General features: G+C 39.8%; 1 protein-coding gene across 5 annotated transcripts in view; it reads left to right on the forward strand.

The window, feature by feature from the left end:
• Positions 1–22604, forward strand: part of L3MBTL3 (L3MBTL histone methyl-lysine binding protein 3) — a 154163-nt gene that overhangs the window by 58046 nt on the left and 73513 nt on the right. For all 5 annotated transcript variants that reach the window (XM_084622647.1, XM_084622643.1, XM_084622645.1 and 2 more), the window contains exons 8-11: positions 211–315; positions 3985–4120; positions 16454–16545; positions 18273–18424. In XM_084622647.1, coding sequence (XP_084478773.1) covers positions 211–315; positions 3985–4120; positions 16454–16545; positions 18273–18424 — 485 coding nt within the window. The remainder of the gene's footprint in view (positions 1–210; positions 316–3984; positions 4121–16453; positions 16546–18272; positions 18425–22604) is intronic.

The following is a 22604-nucleotide window of genomic DNA, read 5'->3' on the forward strand; positions in this document are numbered from 1 at the left end:
GTTTTTCCATGGTTCGCTGAGTTCTGTTTTCTGTCATATGATTTTAAAAGCTTGAAATTTACCCAAATGTACTTACTTGTGAGACTTCATTTTGAGTAGGTGCCTGCATAAAGATAAGTAATAATAATCGTGTTTTGCACTACACAAGTGTTTTAACTTTCTTTGGAAGTATTTCTTTTGAAATATTGAAACTGTTTTTGTTTGTTCCAGTATCAGTCCTTCCCATATGGCAAAAATGGATTCAAAGTAGGAATGAAACTGGAAGGAGTGGATCCTGAACACCAGTCAATGTACTGCATTCTCACTGTGGCTGAGGTAAGCACCAGAACTGTACCTGAATGAAGTGTGAGGCTGAGAATAGAAGTATATTAAGAATACAATAAATACTGTACTGGAACAGTGGTCTGTTTAGTGCTGCATTTACCAGTAATAGTCAGTGACAGATTCTTCAGAGGAAGGTGTTAACTACTGTTAGGCTTTTAATTGCCTAATGCTATGCCATAGGGAATATTTTTTCCTAATGAATAAAATTTTATTAACTTGTACAAAAATCATATTAAAAACAATATCTAAATATCAAGGAAATTACACATGTTCATGGATATGAATACATATACATAATATTATAGTGTTATGGTGATACATAAGTATCTGTACACTTCTTTAATTTTGGAGAAATCTATATTTAAAAGAGAAAATATAAAGAACATAAAGATGCATGAAAATTCATAGCCCTTGAATTTTTATTCTAACTACAGATGCTATGCTCATTCATAACATTATCTACCGTATATACTCGATCATAAGCCGGTTTGTTTATAAGCCCGCCACCCTCCCCCCCAACCCCCATCCCAAGATGGATAAGTAAAAAAATTTTTATGACCCATTCATAAGCCGACCCTATAATTCAGGGGTCAGCAAACTTTTTGGCTCCCGGGCCATCAGGATAAGCTGCTAGAGGCCGAGATGGTTTGTTTACCACGAGCGTCCGCATGTACGGAGGTAAACCTAAGTAAACAAAGTGTCCCGGTCTGCCAGCTGCTTACCTTGATGGGCCAGGACAGCAACTGGTGGGGAAATTTTTTGTGGGGGAGAAGCTGGGGGTCAGGGGCGTAACTCTTGTGAGCACCCCCCACAATACCCCTCCCCTAACTCGGGACCCCCACACTCTCCCCATCCCTTCCCATCTTATCTGGGGAGGGCCAAGGGAGGATGTCTCTGGCCTGGCTGGAGCTTCTCCGGCAGGCCGGGCAGCACGGCCGCAGCCTGCCAGCCCCGGAACTGCAGCCGCTTCGGAGGCTGGGGGGAGAGCCGCGTGGACAGAAGCAGAGAGACTCTGGCCCCACCTCTTCCCTTCTGGCTCTGCTGGCTGTGCTGCCTCTCCTTGCTCCCTCTGTTGGGGGGAGGGGCTGTGTCCCACCTGTCCCTCTCTCTATACCCGTTCATAAGCCAACCCCTTTCTCTATACCCGTTCATAAGCCAACCCCTTTCTCTGGTGCTTCCCTTTCTTACTAAAAAAATTCAGCTTCTGAATGAGTATATATGGTAATCATTTTTCTATTTTATTGACCTGTAGCTACAAGTTCCACAGGCTAATTTTATACTACAGGTTTAATTTTGCCACCTTTACTTACATTGGGTAGTATCTAACCCTGTGAATAGTTCCATGGATTTTAATTGTGTAATTGAGAGAGACAGAGTTGTATCTTCATCTCTCTCTCTTTTTTTTTTTTAAATATCTTAAGTTAGGGAATGGGGAAACAGGAACACCTGATATTCATTCTTGTCTACCATCATTATTTTGTACCACTGTGATTATATTTCCATAGTCCTAGTTTAGTTTAGTTCTTTTCCTACCCCCTCATTTCTGAGCCCCTCCACAGCCTCTAATCATATCCTCCTTTTGGAAATATCTATTTCTGACATGTCTTCTGCTGTACATGCTGACTTGAAAGATCAGTGTAACCAAGGCCTTAAGTACTCTGTAGTAAGCTGGACCTGAATTCTGTGGCAAAGTGCACTGGGTTCTGTGAAATTCTAATGTGGCAAACTGAAAATTCTTTCAGTTTGAGTTACATTTAAGTTATGGCAGGTTTAAGTAAATTAAATATGAAAAAGAATAGTGCAAAGAGTACATGAATTCCCTTTTGTTGCTTTGATACTAAATTTGATCTATTTGAAACCACCCCTAAATTCTCAATGACAGGTTTCAGAGTAACAGCCGTGTTAGTCTGTATTCGCAAAAAGAGAAGGAAAAGGAGTACTTGTGGCACCTTAGAGACTAACCAATTTATTTGAGCATAAGCTTTCGTGAGCTACAGCTCACTTCATCGGATGCATACTGTGGAAACTGCAGAAGACATTATATACACAGAGACCATGAAACAATACCTCCTCCCACCCCACTCTCCTGCTAGTAATAGCTTATCTAAAGTGATCACTCTCCTTACAATGTGTATGATAATGAAGTTGGGCCATTTCCAGCACAAATCCAGGTTTTCTCCCCCCCCCTCCCCCCCCACAAACAAACTCACTCTCCTGCTGGTAATAGCCCATCCAAAGTGACCACTCTCTTTACAATAAGAAAAGGAGTACTTGTGGCACCCCAGAGACCAACCAATCCACCCGAGCACAAGCCCTCATGAGCCACAGCTCACCTCATCGGATGAAGTGAGCTGGAGCTCACGAAAGCCCACGCCCAAACAAACTGGCCAGTCTCCAAGGTGCCACAAGTATTCCCTTTCTTTTTTTGAATACAGACTAACACGGCTGTTACTCTGAAACCTCTCTTTACAATGTGTATGAAAATCAAGGTGGGCCATTTCTAGCACAAATCCAGGTTCTCTCACCCCCCCCCCCCCAAACACACACACACAAACTCACTCTCCTGCTGGTAATAGCTTATCCAAAGTGACCACTCTCCCTACAATGTGCAACACACACTGGCTGCAGGTGTTAGGTAGGCATATCATCCTGCATACATGTTACGTGTTGGCTACCGCCTGTCTTCCTCGGCTCCCATCTGTTCACAGGAGTGGGGTGGTATCATATACCAGCGCAAGCAATGTTGCGAGCTCTCGTCCTCCTGTATCCCAAGCTATTCTCTAGAGAGCTGCGTTTGTAACAGATCTGCTTTGTGACTTTGAATGGCAGCTCCCTCTCATGGCCAAAGAGAAATCAGCAGGAAAACTCTCAGCCCTACCACCACTCAGTGGCGTAAGTGTTTTTGTGTGGATCAGAACCAGGGTAAGAGCTATAGGCCTTGGCTATGAACTCCCTGCCCTTCCCTTCCCTTACAGAAGTGATTGGCTGCAAAGGTGGCAGGTGCCATTATTATGAATAATAAAAGCCAGTAGCAGCAAATGCTTGGTTTGTCTTTTGACAAATAGACTGCCTTGTACAAGATATCCTGGGGAAGCTGGATGCTTTGACAACTGGTTATAGGATAGTAGTGGCATTTGGCACCCAGAAAAGTGTGGGAAATGGTAGGGACATTTAGCACCCAGGAGACTTTAGCAGTGAAGAGGAGATGCAATTCCTCTTCCACTCTTAGGCATTAAGGTGACTTTTTTTACTGTGGAATAGGGTCCTTTGGGATCTCCCCTTTCACATTTACACTTCTTACATAATGATTCTCATTATCTCCTTGTTATAATGACCTATCCTCCAAAAGAGGTATTCTGGACACACCTCTCAGATTTCTGTTTTCTTTTAGCACTATGTTAAGTGCCACTCATACTCTGAATAATAATATTATTATTATTTATTATTAGCATTTACACAGCAGTTTTCATCAGAGAGGTGCTCAGATCTATTGCAGCCTTGCTTTTTGTTGTTCCCTTTATTAAGCTGCATTGTTTTTATATTATTGGCATGAACAAAAATAAAAAGTTGGTTGAATGCACATTGAATATATTGTAGTACAGAGACTAATATGCTCAAGTGTACTTTTACTAAGTTGTGCACTTTGCAAACTGTTTTTAGGTTTTAGGCTACAGGATACGACTCCATTTTGATGACTACTTGGATTGTTACGACTTCTGGGTGAATGCTGATTCTTCAGACATTCATCCAGCTGGATGGTGCGAGAAAACAGGTCACAAACTTCACCCACCAAAAGGTATTGTCTAACTTTCAACTTAAAGATTTGCTTTATCTTTCAGACAGTTGCTATCCATGTAATGCTGAGCTTTCTTTGGCAGCAGTATTTTCCTTCATCTTGATAAGTTTCTGGCATGAAATCTTTCTTTCTTTTATTCAGTTGTTTGGGGGTATCTAACATGTTATACGATGGTATTGTGAATCTCCAGTACAGTGCACAACTGCTTTTTTGTTGAAATGTCTTGATTTGTATTCCAAATTACAATACAATAAGGGCAGTCCACCTGTTCACTTCTCTTTTGCTTCATCTTATGACTGTAGATAATTAGCTTCGTGAGCTGATAGCTGTCATTGTGAAAAGGTGGAAGAAAGGTAAATGCAAAGCATTAATGGATCCTGTGGAGCTAGATGAAAGAACAAAGAGGCAAAGGGGAAGGAAAGAATGTGCTTTTGTATAAAACTATGAGAGACACTAAAAAGCAAAATGATCAGAATAGTTATTCAAAGAGAACATGATGGGAGCATGAAGAGACCAAACTAGCCCCAAAATAAAAGCAAAATACATAGGCTGCTATGGAATACTAGCGTCTTTAGTGCCTTGTACACTATAAAGGCCTTGAACTTGTAAGCCCTTCAATAACATACAATGGGTTGCCCAAAATGAGGGCTGAAGGCCAACTATGGGTCCTCTAAATATGCCCCATGGCTGGCCATTATTATTTTGTCATTTATAAATCACCGTCAGCGTATATGGAGCTGTACAGACAGATAAAGATAGTGTCCCTGCCCCGAGGAGAGAGTTTGAGACAAAGACAACGAGAGGTGACAGATCTCTGTGGGAGAAATAAAGGATAAGGGTATCAGGCTGCAAAATAACAACATGCACTGTTTTATCTGAGTGATGTGGACTGGTTGAAAATGTGCCTTATATGTTTGCTTACTTATTTTGATTTTAAATATCTAATTATTTTAATGTGGGAGGTGTAGGCTAGCCATGTATCCTCACAAGGCAGAATGCCTTCAAACACTTCCCTGGTTCAGCCACATGCCACACTGCCTTGCAACAATGCAACTTCTATGCTCTTTGGTTGTAATGTAGCCCTGAATAGTTAGCTTATGTAAAATAGGTAATTTATTTAAACTATTTAAAATATTTCCCAAAAGCCATTCCTCCCTGCTGCTATCCTCTTGGAGTTATGGATTTCATGTGCTGAATGAATAGGTAGTTACATATCCAGTTTTTCAAATACTGTGTGTACTCAGTGGTGAGGTTTTGTCAGCTTGTCCCTTATAAATCCCTGGTTTTGGAGGCTTATTCATTTCTTAGTCATCAAATACTGCTGCTGGAGGAGACCTACTATACAAGATCTCATCCTCTGAGTCATATTTTTCCTGAAAAGTCATAAAAGTCATTTGTGGGGAAAATTTGTTCAGGTATTTTTTTGTTGGTTTTTATATTGATGTAACATGAAATGATTTTTTAAAATTATTTTTGCAAGGCTCTTAAGGCCTCATGTGGTGGCTAAACCTCCTTTTAACTGGGGGAAACTGCAGCCTATCATTAATACCCCTCTGCATAACCATGTCTATTAGAAGAGGTTCATCAATATATAGTGCAGTGTGGTTCTGCTGTCCCCAAGACATCCCAGGTCTTTGGGATAACAGGATTGTGCTACTGCATTCCTCTCCAGAGCTAGCAAATACATTCTGGGCTCTTCCCTTGGGCTGGCTTGTTTCATTCCACCCTAGGATTGTTTCTCTTCCTGTCATATGGTCCTCTGGATCTCTTCTCTTCCTGGCCAGATGAGTTCACTCCTTTCCAAACCTTCTCCTGAATAAGACTGTTAACTAATTCTGATATGCTCTTACTTCCCTGTAAGAGTTTGCCCTAATTCACAGCAGTTGCTAGGCTAAACTTAGCTTAAGGTGATGCTGTGGAGCAGGTAATTATTCCCCATTCACAAGGGAGCTGAATATGCTGCTTCAATAGCACTGATAGCCTCTGCTGGCTCTTGTAGCAAAGGAACGTGACATGAAATTGAACCTGCACCATTCCATGTGATGGTGTAAATGTAGTGCACGTTTCTAAAGGAGCTGAAGGTTGTTACTGCTGTTGCATTGTAGGGTCTCTCTGTGTGTCAGTGACAGTAGTTCTCATAATACAAAAAAGTACTATAACCCCTTTCTGGAATATGAATAGACCCAGACAAAAGACCCCCTTTTTTTCCTGAGGTGAAAGATCCATGTTAGGCTTGATTATGGTCTCATTCACACTAGTTTTACCGCTGCATAATTCTTTTGACTTCAGCGGAGGTACTCCTGATCTATACTGATGTGAGATCAGTTGGGTCCACAGCCTCGTCACAGTTTGAGTCAATGCTTTTGCATACCTTAGACAGCCTTTCCTTGTTTTCTTTTTATACCTTTCAACTGGACTTTCAGCTGCTGCAGCCACTTTTATAACCCTTCCTTGTAGGATTCCATCCAAATTTTAGAAAACATACTGTAATGAAAGCATCTAACCTTGCAGACCTTGGCTGCATCTGGACAGCCCTAGTCCTAATTCTAGGACTTCCTGGGACTCAGATGGCCATAGTCATAGAGTTTAAGACTGGGAGTTGGGTTCCTGTGGCCTGCTGTCTTTGTTGCCATGGAGATGGAAGGCACACTGCAAAGACTGACATGGACTCAGAATAAACTGTTTATTCCACTTTAATAAAGGTACAAATATGCAGCAGCAGACATAATAACAGCATACCCCAAAGCCCACTTTACTCGGCACTCCTATGTATCCCAGACCGCCAACACCAGCCAGCACCCGTACATTAAACCCGACAACTGAAATTAGACCAAAGTGTTACAGCCACCGCAATGGCAGGGAAATTATTAAATGAGAGAGACCCAGATCAACCTGGCAATATAGCTATTTCCCGTCAGATGCCAAACATGGAAGAAAAATTTTAAAAAAACACTTCTTTTTAATACATGCAGGAACTATCCTAGAGATTCTTCCTACATCTGGCAGAACTTTGATTTTTGCAAAGGCCCTGATGACCTTGTAAAGAGAGTCAGACAGACATTTTTAATTTTACATACCATCAATATTGTGGGACTAATCTCAGTGCACAGGGATAAGTATTTGTGTACATCTTTTGAGAATCAGGGCCCTAGAAAGTAGAGTGAAAGAAACAGTCTTTTATAACATTTTGTCTAGCCCAAGGATTCCAAAGTGGTGTTGCGATTTTTTTCAGTGTTAAGCCTTTTCATCATAGGCAGCACACTGTGAGTTTTCTGGAGCCCATGCATATACTCTGACAACCTTTTCTGATTTCCATTGTTATGTAAGACATGCAAAAAGAATATTTAGGAATTTCTGTTTATAAGAGGTAGAATTATAGTTTGGAGGGTTGACCAGTGAAGATGTTTCATTTTATCCCAATAGTTCATCCACAATTTATTGTGTATTTTCGCAGTATTTGTGTAGTTCTACAACATTCCAAAGTATATACAAAAAAGAAAAGGAGTACTGGTGGCACCTTAGAGACTAACAAATTTATTCGAGCATAAGCTTTCGTGAGCTACAGCTCACTACAAGATTTTCAAGTGGAAATTTTGAGAGGGTAAAAACCTTAGGGAGGCACAACATGCCAGAAGTACATGAAGTGAGACCACAGCAAAGTTGGGCAAGTGGCCATGGTTCCATATCCATAGCTGCATTTACTGTGGGAGGCAGTGTGAGTGGGTAAAGTAATATCCCACACTAGGACAGCATTGCAAGGAATGTGGTAAGTTGAACTATTTTAGCAGTGTGTGCAAGAGCAGAAGCAGCTCTCAGAAAGATTGAATCAGACTTGTACATGAAGGGGATGGCACATCAGACAACGGTGATGACTTATGATTCTGTCATTGAGTGAGAGAGAATATCAGGTTCAGGCTGTTGGGACAGGAAAGCAACAAGGGACAATACCAATCTCCTGTGAATGGAACAATGTTAAATGGGAAAAGCCTTGTGCAATTTCAGTTGGATAGTGGTACCTCCTGCAGTGTGACTCCTCAGGGTGAACTGGAGTTTAACACACCATTACAAAAAGCAGTTGCAAGCCAATAATGTACAGTGAGAGCATAATGCAGCCCAGAGGAAAATATGATCTCATAGTAACTAATGTGAAGAATAACAGACGGTACCAACTAAAGTTTGTGTTGGAGGATAGTAAGCACAGCAACCTCCTCTTGATGAATACAGTCATATAACCATGCACCTAGTCAGGGTGCAGCATCAGAATTTTACAGTTGCCATGCAGGAAGCAAAAATGGGAGTCCCACAGACAATGGAGACAATTTTAAAAGCACATGGGGATGTTTTCAAAGATGAGTACATCAAAGGATGTGTGCATCAGAGTGGAATCTATGTGCTTATCATGAAAGAAAATTCCAGTGACACTGTGTAATCGAGTGCTCAAGGAACTTGAAAGTCTGCAGAGCAGGGGTTTCAGAGCATCTCTAGAGGCCAGAACAGCCTGAGTAAGCAGCATGGTAGTAAAGAAGCCATCAAGCAAATTACACATCTGCACAGACCTGAAGCCACTGAGCAGGGTATTGAAATGTCGCCATATCCACTGGCCACAGTTGATGACCTCTTGCCAGAACGTTCCAGAACTGAATCTTTACAGTCTGTGATGTGAGGAACAGGTTTTGGCACATAAGTCCTGTAGGAAAAGGGGAAAAGTTAATGGAGATTACACCAAATATGAGCCCCAGGAGGATACAGGATGGGTTAAAGAGGATTACAAGGGAGAATAGGAATGGAAAAAACTTGCAGCCAGAGGGAACAGGGGATAGACTGGAGAATAGCACCGTCACTAGGAAAAGGCAGGTCTGTGTGATTGGGGACTCCTTACTGAGAAGAATAGATAGGCCTGTAACCAGAGCTGATGGATTCCTTCAGCAAGTAGTTGCTGAACCAACTAGAGGGGATGCCATTTTAGATTTGGTTTTGGTGAGTAGTGAGGACCTCATAGAAGAAATGGTTGTAGGGGATAGTCTTGGCTCAAGTGATCTGCAGCTAGGGTTTTTGATTTCAAAAGGGCTCACTTTCAAAAATTAGGGAAATTAGTTAGGGAAGTGGATTGGACTGAAGAATTTATAGATCTAAAGGTAGAGGAGGCCTGGGATTATTTTAAATCAAAGCTGCAGAAGCTATCGGAAGCCTGCATCCCAAGAAAGGGGAAAAAATTCATAGGCAGGAGTTGTAGACCAAGCTGGATGAGCAAGCATCTCAGAGAGGTGATTAAGAAAAAGCAGTAAGCATACAGGGAGTGGAAGAAGGGAGGGATCAGCAAGGAAAGCTACCTTATTGAGGTCAGAACATGTAGGGATAAAGTGAAACAGGCTAAAAGTCAAATAGAATTGGACCTTGCAAAGGGAATTAAAACCAATAGTAAAAGGTTCTATAGTCATATAAATAAGAAGAAAACAAAGAAAGAAGTGGGACCGCTAAACACGGAGGATGGAGTGGAGGTCAAGGATAATCTAGGCATGGCCCAATATCTAAACAAATACTTTGCCTCAGTCTTTAATAAGACTAAAGAGGATCTTAGGGATAATGGTAGCATGACAAAGGGAATGAGGATATGGAGGTAGACATTACCATATTTGAGGTAGAAGCGAAACTCAAACAGCTTAATGGGGCTAAATCGGGGGGCCCACATAATCTTCATCCAAGAATATTAAAGGAATTGGCACATGAAATTGCAAGCCCATTAGCAAAAATTTTTAATGAATCTGTAAACTCAGGGATTGTACCGTATGATTGGAGAATTGCTAACATAGTTCCTATTTTTAAGAAAGGGAAAAAAAGTGATCCGGGTAATTATAGGCCTGTTAGTTTGACATCTGTAGTATGCAAGGTCTTGGAAAAAATTTTGAAGGAGAAGGTAGTTAAGGACATTGAAATCAATGGTAAATGGGACAAAATACAACATGGTTTTACAAAAGGTAGATCGTGCCAAACCAACCTGATCTCCTTCTTCGAGAAAGTAACAGATTTTTTAGACAAAGGAAACCCAGTGGATCTAATTTACCTAGATTTCAGTAAGGCGTTTGATACCGTGCCACATGGAGAATTATTAGTTAAATTGGATAAGATGGGGATCAATAGGAAAATTGAAAGGTGGATAAGGAATTGGTTAAAGGGGAGACTACAACGGGTCCTACTGAAAGGTGAACTGTCAGGCTGGAGGGAGGTTACCAGTGGAGTTCCTCAAGGATCAGTTTTGGGACCAATCTTATTTAATCTTTTTATTACTGACCTTGGCACAAAAAGTGGGAGTGTGCTAATAAAATTTGTGGATGATACAAAGCTGGGAGGTATTGCCAATTTAGAGAAGGACAGGGATATCCTACAGGAGGATCTGGATGACCTTGTAAACTGGAGTAATAGTAATAGGATGAAATTTAATAGTGAGAAATGTAAGGTTATGCATTTAGGGATTAATAACAAGAATTTTAGTTATAAGCTAGGGACACATCAATTAGAAGTAATGGAGGAGGAAAAGGACCTTGGAGTATTGGTTGATCATAGGATGACTATGAGCTGCCAATGTGATATGGCCGTGAAAAAAGCTAATGCGGTCTTGGGATGCATCAGGAGAGGTATTTCCAGTTGAGATAAGGAGGTTTTAGTACCGTTATACAAGGCACTGGTGAGACCTCACCTGGAATACTGTGTGCAGTTGTGGTCTCCCATGTTTAAGAAGGATGAATTCAAACTGGAACAGGTACAGAGAAGGGCTACTAGGATGATCTCAGGAATGGAAAACTTGTCTTATGAAAGGAGACTCAAGGAGCTTGGCTTGTTTAGCCTAACTAAAACAAGGTTGAGGGGAGATATGATTGCTCTCTATAAATATATCAGAGGGAGAAATACTGGAGAGGGAGAGGAATTATTTAAGCTCAGTACCAATGTGGACACAAGAACAAATGGATATAAACTGGCCACCAGGAAATTTAGACTAGAAATTAGATGAAGGTTTCTAACCATCAGAGGAGTGAAGTTTTGGAATAGCCTTCCAAGGGAAGCAGTGGGGGCAAAAGATCTATCTGGCTTTAAGATTAAACTTGATAAGTTTATGGAGGAGATGGTATGATGGGATAACATGGTTTTGGTAATTAAATATTCACGGTAAATAGGCCCAATGGCCTGTGATGGGATATTAGATGGGGTGGGATCCGAGTTACCCTGGAAAGAATTTTCTGTAGTATCTGGCTGATGAATCTTGCCCATATGTTCAGGGTTTAGCTGATTACCATATTTGGGGTCGGGAAGGAATTTTCCTCCAGGGCAGATTGGAAGAGGCCCTGGAGGTTTTTCGCCTTCCTCTATAGCATGGGGCACGGGTCACTTGCTGGAGGATTCTCTGCTCCTTGAAGTCTTTAAACTACGATTTGAGGACTTCAATAGCACAGATATAGGTGTGAGGTGTTTTTTGTAGGAGTGGTGGGTGAAATTCTGTGGCCTGCCTTGTGCAGGAGGTCAGACTAGATTATCATAATGGTCCCTTTTGACCTAAATATCTATGAATCTATGAAAGTCAGAATAAAATGTCCAGCATGCTGACAACCTTTGCATCACCATTTGGTTGCTATAGCTGACTGTGAATGCCAGTGGGCATAAGCCCAGCACAGGAGGTGTGCCAGAAAAGACTCCCCCAGGTGCTGGAAGGATTGCCTGGAGTGAAAATAATTTGAGATGATATCTTCACTGTAGATGAAAGGAGGAACAATACAAAAACTGAATGAGACCATGACCAAAAACTGCAAGCTTTTCTACAATGATGCAGGGACAAGAATATAAACCTAAACCCACAAAAAAATGTTAATCAGTGTGAGGTGACACACGTTGGACATCCGCTCACGCAAAGAGCCTGAAAGTAGACCAAGCAAAGACATGCCATCTCCAGTGGATGTGAATGTGGTCTACAGCACTCAATAAGAGCGATAATTTTTTTTGTCTAAGTTCTGTCCACACCTGGCTTCAGTAGCTCAGAAGGCAGCATGTTGAGTGAGATTGGGCAGGTCCCCAACAGCAAACATTTGACATGCTGTAACAAGTGATAATATATGCCCCTGTCCTTAAGTACTACCAGCCAGGAGAGCCACTGAGTGTGATGCATTGAAACAAGGATTAGGTGTAGCTCTTTTGCAGGAGCAGCCAGTTGCTTATGCCAACACCTCTGGTTAAAGGAACATGGGGTGAGGAGTCTGGGCATCTGTTTGTTTTCAGTGTTTATATTAAAATGTTTGTAAAATTGGGAAGATGCATCATTATCAGTGGAACTGGAGGGATTGTTGTTGATGGGATACCAAGAAAAAAGGGAATGCAGGAAGTTAGGTTGGAAGCAACTCAGAACATGGACAGAGCAGTGCCCAGGGTTTAAAACAGTTCCTATTGTTCAACTTAACCTGCATTCATCTTCACTCTTTGCAAATGCAACAGGGAACAGCCATTTTGAAAACTGTCAGGCATGGAGGGGCCTAATACGAAAATTCACAGTGAAGACAGAATTTCCCCCTTCTGATACTTTATTGTGAAAATTAAATTATGCAAAGGGGTAATGTTTGTGTTATAAAACAAAATAAACCAGTGTTACTAAGCCAACCTAAATGAAAACAGCTACGGTAACAGTGTTTAAAAATTAAGTCTCATATATGCTATCACCCTTTCTAAAGACTATATTAAAACAATATATGTGATATATTTTCAGATTTAAAATACATTTAGTAAATAGCCCTAATGATGATGTAATTTCAAACAAACTTGGTAATGCAATTTCTGCAAGAGATGATTAAAAACAAGAAAATTCACATAACAAAAATGTTCAAATAATCACTGAGGGCTGAAAACAAACCTGTAAAAAGAAGAAAAGTTTTAGAGTATTATAAGTATTATAGTAAGATATTGGAGTCTAGTTTTTAGTTAATGAGTTGGACACTTTCTGGTAGTACTGATGTGAGTTGTGTGTGTATGTTGACTGGAAAGTGATTAAGGCAGTGGCATTATTTATTAAGCACCATGGAGTACCCACTGTGGGCAAAATAAAGTCTTGTGTTTTTGTGGCCCCCCTGAGGGGTAATTTGTACAGCTGGTTTGCATATAGGAGTGCGCCTACAGCTCTTCTGCTCAAGACAAGAGGCCCCTATGAACCCTGTGATGGTTGGCTCACAGAAACCCCCTTGGGGCTGCCAACTGATGTGCCAAGACTACTTCTGCCCCTCCTTTCCCCGCCAGCTTGGGACTCCAGCATCCTGTCTTGTTGAGCCAGACACGCCAGTCTGCTCTAACGCAGATTCAGGGTCTGAACCACATGCCCCAAAGCTGCAGATTTAGCAGAAACCAGCTTAAGAAATGTTCCTGTCTTTGACACTCAGATCCAACTCCCAGTGGGGTCCAAACCCCAAATAAATCCATTTTACCCTGAATAAAGCTTATAGAGGGTAAACTCATAAATTGTTCACCCTCTTTAACACTGATAGAGAGAGATACACAGCTGTTACCCCCCTCTCCCCCGGTATTAATAGATACTCTGGGTTAATTAATAAGTAAAAAATGATTTTATTAAATACAGAAAGTAGGATTTAAGTGGTTCCAAGTAGTAACAGACCGAACAAAGTGAATTACCAAGCAAAATAAAATAAAACATGCAAGTGTAAGTCTAGTACAGTAATAAAACTGAATACAGATAAAAACCTCACCAGTTCCAGTAAGCTTCCTTTTACAGACTAGTCTCCTTCTAGTCTGGGCCCAGCAATCACTCACACCCCCTGTCGTTACTGTCTTTTGTTCCAGTTTCTTTCAGTATCTTTGGGGGTGGAGAGGCTATCTCTTTAGCCAGCTGAAGACAAAATGGAGAGGTCTCCCAGGGGTTTAAATAGACTTTCTCTTGTGGGTGCAGACCCCCTCCTCTCTCCTATGCAAAGTCCAGCTCCAAGATGGAGTTTTGGAGTCACATGGGAAAATCACATGTCCATGCATGACTCTGTTTTTTACAGATAGCAGCCCTGGGTCACATGCTACCTTGAACGTCCTCAAGTAGACTTCTTATGTGGATTGGAGCATTCCAAGATCCATTGTCCCTTAAGCGCTTCTTGATTTGCACATTCCTTTCTCAAGAAGCTGACCAAATGCTTTACAAAGGTTACTTAAAAATCAAGCAAATACACAGCCAATATTCATAACTTTGATTACAAAAATGATACATGCATACAAATAGGCTTAATAGATTCAGTAGATCATAACCTTTACAGAGATATGTTATATGGCATATGTAGCATAAAACATTTTCTAGTTATGTCATATATACATTCATAAGCATATTTCCATAAAGCCTTATGGGGAGCACCGTCACAAACCCAGAGAAGGGGGCTTAGTTATATTTGTTTTTTGCAGTTAATTTAATTTTAGCTAATATTTACATTTAAAACTGTGAGGGGAGGGCAGGCCTAAAAGGAAGAAGGGGCTGCTCAATAATTTTCTTACGATGCTTCACAAAATAAGAGGGTCCCAAAAGGTTAAAGCCAATTATTTTCTCCTGGTATATTTTAAATAGCACTCAGAAGGGGGATATATTGTGTGGTAAATGATTAACAGTATGGTTAAGCTTGGCTTATATATCTGTAACATCTATGCTGGGAGTAGTCAATATGGGGACTGTGGGCCAAATCCCGACCACCAGATGCTTTTGAACAGACACCAAAATCTTTTTATTTACCTGTTATCATTATTGTTATTTTTTTTAATTATTGTCTTTGAAGTCTGGACCTTAATTATACCTTAACCAAGAAATGTGGACGTTAACAGAAAATAATTGACTCCCCCTGACTTTTATGCAGTATCTTGAAATGGCTTTATATGACTATACAACAGAGAAACAAAGGAAGACCTGTAACTATGTATACTAGTAATCTTTGTTGCCTTTTTTTAGTGACCAGGAATATGAATAGTTAGACTTTTCCCATGAGCTACATTATTTTCTGTAAATTTTCTTCTAAAAGAAACAGAGTGAAAAGGGGGAAATTATACTAAGAAATGTTTGTTGAAACACAGAAGCAAAACAAAATAGCTACATTCTTGGGAAAATTGTGGTCATCCGTACTGATAAAGTGTACAATGTTCATGTTCTGATAATTGCTTGTTTCCTTAAAACATTTTTGTTAGTACTGTTATTTATTTGTAGTAGAGTAACAGCTACTGGGCTCAACCAAAACTCAGGCCTCATTGTACCAAAGTGGTTTTTTTTTATATACACATAGTAAGAGACAGTCCCACTCCTAAAGAGCTTATGATACAAATAGACACTGCAAATAGACACTGTGGAAGAAAGATACAAATAGACACTGTGGAAGAAAGAACATAAGAATGGCCATACTGGGTCAGATCAAAGGTCCATCCAGCCCAGTATCCTGTCTACCGACTGTGGCCAGTGCCAGGTGCACCAGAGGGAGTGAACCTAACTGTTAATGATCTAGTGATCTCTCTCCTGCCATCCTTCTCCACCCTCTGACATACAGAGGCTAGGGACACGATTCCTTACCCATCCTGGCTAATAGCCATTAATGGATTTAACCTCCATGAATTTATCCAGTTCTCTTTTAAACCTTGTTATAAAAGAGAACTGGATTGGAGAAGGTAGTATTATCCCTATTTTGCTTATAGGGAATAGAGGCACAGAGAAAGTTTGCCTCAGGTCACCCATGGAATCTGGGGGAGAACTAGGAATTGAACCCAAATCTCCTGAGTCCCAATCCAAAGCCTGAGCCAAAAGACCATCTTTCCTCCTATATGAAGATTGGGAACAGTCAAAACTTCAGTCCTGGAAAAAGACGAGAAGCCGATCAACTTCAGATCAGGAGGAAAAATAGACACTCAGGTCATCATAATATTTTGTTCAGATACTAAAAAGAAAGCTGGTCATTGTGATAAATAAGCTTTGCTAACTGGTAGCAGGGAAGGATTAGCGATTCCTCTCTGAATTACCAGGTGCCAAATAAAAATAGAAATAATTGAAATCATCGACGTTAAGTTGGGATAAAACTGGCGTAATGTAGCAGAGAAACAGGCCCCAAATATTAAGTTTTACTATAGAAGATACTTATAATATTATTATATTATGTTAAATTTAAATGATTTTAAGTTCTTTAATTTTTTCCATATGTGAAATTCTGGAATTGAATGATTTGGGACTAGATGAAAAATGTATTGCTGAAAAAATAATTTTATGGAAGATTATAATTGCCATAATCAACCCTGTGTCTCATGCATATTTTCTTCTCTCTCACTTTCGTGGAAACCTTTTAGGATATGAAGAAGAGGAATTTAACTGGCCCTCATATCTTAAAACATGTAAGGCTCAAGCTGCTCCTAAATCTTTGTTTGAAAACCAGAACACGGTAGGTATTCTTCATTTGCTGCATCTTCATTGCTGTAGAACATTGCTAGCCGGTTCATTTATATCATTTCAGTATCGGGACACTTTGGAAATCCTGTAAATAATTTTTTCCTTAAGGTTTGATAAATGATTATTCTTATTAAAATTCACCTCTGAAATACACATGAATTAAATTAATATAATAAACATAAAAAAAAATTGTGTTAAAAGAACTTTAAGGTTGCAATGTCAAGCATTCAAAAGTTAGGAAATACTAGAAGTAAGGGTGCCTGTTTAACCTTAATTAAGCCCCCTTATGCATATGCATTCTGCTACAGTCCTTAGTTGTACGAGTAAACACTATTTTTTTCACAGGTCCTGCGCCTCATTCTGTGCACAGGATGAATGGTCCACCTTAAATCTGGTATTTCCTAACTTTTGAGTATTTGACTTTGCAATATTCACATTCTTTTAACATTTTTTAATGTGTCTCCTACATTTTTTAAACTGAAAAAACCCCCAAAGTTTCATCATATGAAATAATTTCTTATATAACCCTTTTTTTATCAATAGACCTCAAATGTTTTATAATCTCTCAGTGTATTAATCCTTACAACACCCCTGTGAGAAAAGCATTATTATCCACAGATGGGGAGCTGAGCCACAGAGAGGTTAAGTGACTTGCACAAGGTCTCACAAGAAGTCTGTGATAGAGCAGGTAATTGAACCTGGGTCTTCACATCCTAAGCCAGTCCCCTAACCACAGGATGATCCTTTCTCTCCACCTGAGTTAACAGAGTAGCTGGTAGCAGTGGAAGGCTGTTAGCATCTGTGTGGATCTGCCACCAGAGGGGGATGAGATACACACAACAAAGGAGTGTTGAAACTCAGGAATAATGGGTTAAATTCTAGGTTCTGTAGGGGAGTGGTTCTAATGGCTATAGACCCTTCTGCCTCTGTCATCCCACCTGCTGCTTCTATCCCCCCAGATCCTGCCTGTCCCCTCCCATCACTGACTGACTCCTGCTCCCCTCCAAACCTTTCTCCCCCAGGCCCTTCCACTACATCCCTGTTCCCTTGTCTCTGCTCCTTGTCCTCTTCCAGTCTCTCCCTGTCTCCTTCTGCTCCTACCCCTCAGCTCCTCTCTATCCCCGGCTGCTATCCACTTTGGCTTCTGCTCCTGGCCTCAATTCTTGTGCATATTTTCCTGTGAATCCTCCCTAAATTTTATAAGCTTGTTTATACTTTTGTGGCAGCACTGGATTTAAGCCTGCTTCTCTCCTTCTCAGACTAAGAATATTGACCAAAACATGGAATAACTTTTAATCTTTATTAGGCGTAAGCAACAGTTTCTCTTGGCTGGTTTTTAATCTTTCTTTTATCCAACTTTTTACCCAGTTTGGCTATCATGCCTGTATCATGAACTGGCATCATACAATTTTTATCATTTTATGGGACTAGGAGAAAGCTGTCAGAGGTAGTGTCTGATGAGGCAGAGTCAAAACCAAAGTCTACAAATTTTGTAGCATGGTCAAAAATTTTTGGTTCACAAACCATGATCTCAGAGTCTGTGTCTATGTTTGAGCATCTTTCATGTAAGCTAATTGGGCTGTTGCTGCATTGTTGGCCAGCTAATTAGTAAATTTTTAAATTTTTAAATGACTTGTATGTATTGATTGTGGACTCTGGGGAGGTTTTGGGATGTAGAGCATGTTATTTACCTTTAATTTAAACTTTCTGTTTGAGCAGACAGTTATTCCATCGGGATTTCGAGTGGGAATGAAGCTTGAAGCTGTAGACAAAAAAAATCCTACATTCATCTGTGTTGCTACGGTAACAGACATGGTGGACAATCGTTTCCTGGTTCATTTTGATAACTGGGATGAGAGCTATGACTATTGGTATGACCTTTGTATTTGTTATATTTTAATAAGTCATATCAGAAATTTGTTAAGACCGTATCTTTCCCTGGTACTTTTTGTACTCTGCATGTAGTCAGCACATCAGCTTTTAGCAGATTTTTATAAATATGTCTTCTAGACCATTCAACATCTGTAGTAAATGTTAGGGGCCAGGTTATCAAATGTAGATGTTCAAGTTGCATGTACACAGCTTTCACAAGATTGTGGAAAATGGGTGGTGTTGTTGCATGTGAAACTAAATCTGATATAAGTAATTTCTCTTTTAATTTTGCAATGCATCTTCATGTTGGATTTTTTATTGGGAAATAGGCACATGGGCATACCAGTACCATCAGTATTGGGCATGCTGGTAGCCATGACTGAAACAGCAGCTGCATTTCATCAGGGTGTGTCTAGGTCTGGCCCATATGCCCTGCTAATAAAATCTGTTGAAGGGCATGATTGTCTCTTGATCGTACTGCATCACAGTTATGTTGTGTAGTCAGAACTTCAGTCTTGTTTCCTAAGGCTTTAGCAGAGTAATAAAATGGGGTTAAGGCCCGGCATACCTTGCAGACTGCAGCTACTAACTTGTTTCCCTGATTTATTAAATTCTTGCTGGCAGAACTTTAATGTGTGGAGGTATATTGGGGGTCTGGAGGATGAGCATGTGTGAAAATTCTGCATTATTCATTGAATGTACCAACAGTAATTTTATTACCAGCGTGACATACAATGTTGTTATGCAGTTCAGTTTTAGTTTACAACATGCATATTTGCTTTTGCTACATCTGCATCTTAATCAGCAAGCTGTATAAAGAAGTAGGATGCTACGGAAACATATATAACTGATGAATAAACCCTAAAGGATTTGCTGTTTTTTTCAGACAAGCTTCCAAAAGTTTGAAAATTATCTGAAACTTACTGAAATATTCTGTGTCTTAGTATTGCTAGCGGTAGCTCCCGTCCTCAACTTTGTGTTAACATTTTACATTGAGAAACTGGTAATGTTGTGGCTAAGGACTATGAAATAATATTAATAAGAAGTCAAAATAAGGAATTGTTCGTTACCTAAAAATAAATGGCAAAAAATATTTTGTTTGAGGTATTCAGTGATGGGTCAAGAGCCCATATAGAAAAGAATAGAGAATAGATGAAAATACTTACTGTGCACCCATGGAGGTTGTGATTGTAGCTGCTGATGCCAAAAATGAACTGGAGGAGAATGAACTTACTGAAACAGTGGCAAGCAAGTATTTGGGTCAGACAGAGGTAGGCAAAGTAAGCAGTCATGGGTTACATCCACAGGTGATATGACATGTGGAATTAGGGTTAGTGATTATTTTTAGGAAGTCTTCTGATACTGGAGAAGTAGCATGTGACTGGAGAAAGTTGAAACTTCAAGGGGAAATGCCATTTATTTATTTAGATTTAAATTATAACATACTATTAACAATACTTTTAAATCTCAGCAGCATTAAAATCACCTACCAATCTTTTGAGCAACTGAATAGCAAAAACAAAGTTTTTCAGAATTTTAACTCTTTTGTTGTGCTCTCAAATTACTGTAAAACACAGGAATAAAGATCTCCAGATTTCACATCCAAATAGTTATAATTCAGCTATAGTACCTTTTTATAGGACAGGGTGAGAAAAATTGAAATAAAAAATGTATAGAGGATTGAAGAAATCAGTTTTGAGTATGCTCATTTGGCATGTAAGATTTTACCAGAGCCTATTTGAAACATTGCCCCATTAGTGACATCATTATGCAGTTTTCCTGTCTGGCCGGAAAGGTCCTGGGGAAGCTGCTAAAAAAAACGTATGTGAAGGAGGCTACGTAAGACTGAATTTTTGTAAAGTGTGTAAATGTCTCATGGAAACGCACACAGGAAAAATCTACCAGGGGGAAAAAAAAAAGAAATCCTTGACCGAGTAGCCCTCCCCTTTTTACTGGTGTGTTTAGAACTGGCATGGAACTGGGGAGAAGGAAGGAAAGAACATAGATGAATGATTAAAACAAACAAAAACATCAAAAGACACATACTGGCAGAAAAGGAAGTCTGGAAGTTGGACCTCATGGGTGTACTCACTGCTCTTTGTCCCGAGTTTAGATACGAGGATTGTAGGTGCCTTAGAAATACCTCAAGTACCTGGCTCCACATCCAAACATGCACTCGACAGATGTGCCCCTGTTCTTAAATGTACAAGAGAAGAGTACTATAGGGCTTTTGCAGAGTGATGGGCTTTCCACATACCCACCACCCTTAGAACATGCCTAAATCGGTAAGGATCTATAAGAGAAAATGGCATATGAAACACATACAATAGATTATTGCCAAACAGTTCTCTTTATTCCTCATGAGGTCTTTTCAGACTTTAAAAATACAGCCATTTTGTACCTTATCCAAGTGGAAATAAGATTTATTTTTGTAAAGTCTAAAACATTTCTTTCCTCTCTTGGATAAATGAAAAACAGCTGAATGTAATTTTACCAAACTCAACAGCAGAAGAAAAAAATATCAGCTCTAAAACTATTTTATAAGCTTAACTTTCAGCCCATATGTATTTTTTTCTGAATATTTTCTGAACATACATTAATAACTTAAAGTGAAAGTGTCTCAGCTAGAGTTAGTGTCATTACTACAGCCCTATAAAACATGGTGATAATATTTCAATGGCCTATAAATCCCAAGAAATAAATCATTGGCATTAGTTTTTAGGAGAAAGAAAAGTGAACAAAATAGAGTATTATTTATGTTCAGGAAAGTAAAATTTGCTCTGCATTCTGCAAACCTATCCATTTCCCCCCTTCTTATCTAGAAATGACAGAACATTTGGTATTTCTATGAGAACAGTAAGTGCCGGGGCTAAACTTTATCATGTCAGGATAAAGCAGCTGTAATTTTTCACTTCTGCAGCTATATTCTTCATATTTTAAGAAGTAGCAACATAGCTTTTCTCTATTTGAAAAATAATTCTGATTAATGCATGCAATATTCACAATTAATGCAGTCACATAATGATTAGGGTTAAATATTTTTACAAGTTTATACGAGAGGACCAACGATCCAAGAATAGTGAGTATTTTAATGATTCAAAGCTTTAAATAACAGTTTCCCAAGTTGCAACCAGGGCTCATTTCTGTTAAGCAACAGGTGTTAGTGATCCTAGTGACCAGATGTTCCAATTTTATAGGGACAGTCCCAATTTTGGGGGCTTTTTATTATATAGGCACCTATTACCCCCCACCCCATCCCCTGTCCTGATTTTTTACACTTGCTATCTGGTCACATTAGGTGATCCAGTACTCCTTTTTGAATCAGTACTGAATCAATGCCCCAGCCCTGACCTGGAACATCTCTTGGGTGTGACACAAAACCAAAGTCATAAGTGTGATGTAAGACTGTTCTACCAAGTGCATTAACACTGAAAGATGTCCATATGTTATCTTTAGGGCAACCAATCAATGCATATTCCTGACATTTTTTGGGGTCTGTTTCTAACATTCAGTTTGGAGATGAAAGCCACATTGTACTGGTACCAGGTCATTTGTTTGTGGGTTGTTTTTTTTTTAACCAGGCTTTGGGCCTGTAAGGCAGACAGTGTGGTTGCTGTGACTCATCGAGGTGGTGGTGGTGGTAACAGGAAAAGGGAAAAATTTGAATGGCTTAATAGAGGTGTTCCTAAACTACTGTGTGCTCCTGGTGATCAATGAAAGGCTGTGATGGGATCCATGAGAGTTTTGTTCTCTTACAAAGTAGTCAGTAGAAGGAAAAATTTAAACTGGTGTGATTTAAGGCTGTAATCCTTAACTAATCATCTCCTTCCCTGGAGATGGAATTTTCAAACGTTATTACATTAGTTTAACTGCTCTCCTTAAAGTCAGTAGTGAAACTGAATGTGTAATCTAAAACTTGAGGATGTTTCCTGGTTGAACAGTCTTAGTGTTAGGATTTGTTATATATTGGTATATTTGTTATATAAAGACTACTAATAAAAATGGCTGAGAGTTCCTGCTGGAACCTGGAGACACGCACTGGAGATAGATAACGTTACAGCTTTTTATATCAGAGACAAAGAGCACTCATTGCCCAGTGTGTGGCTTGAGGCCCCACTGAGCCATTCTGTTTGTCTGCCTTGTGCAGACCACTTTACTCATGAAACCTCTGCACAGCCT

The sequence above is a fragment of the Lepidochelys olivacea genome, assembly GCF_965140295.1.
Source record: "Lepidochelys olivacea isolate rLepOli2 genome assembly, chromosome: 3".
NCBI classification, from domain to species: Eukaryota; Metazoa; Chordata; order Testudines; family Cheloniidae; genus Lepidochelys; species Lepidochelys olivacea.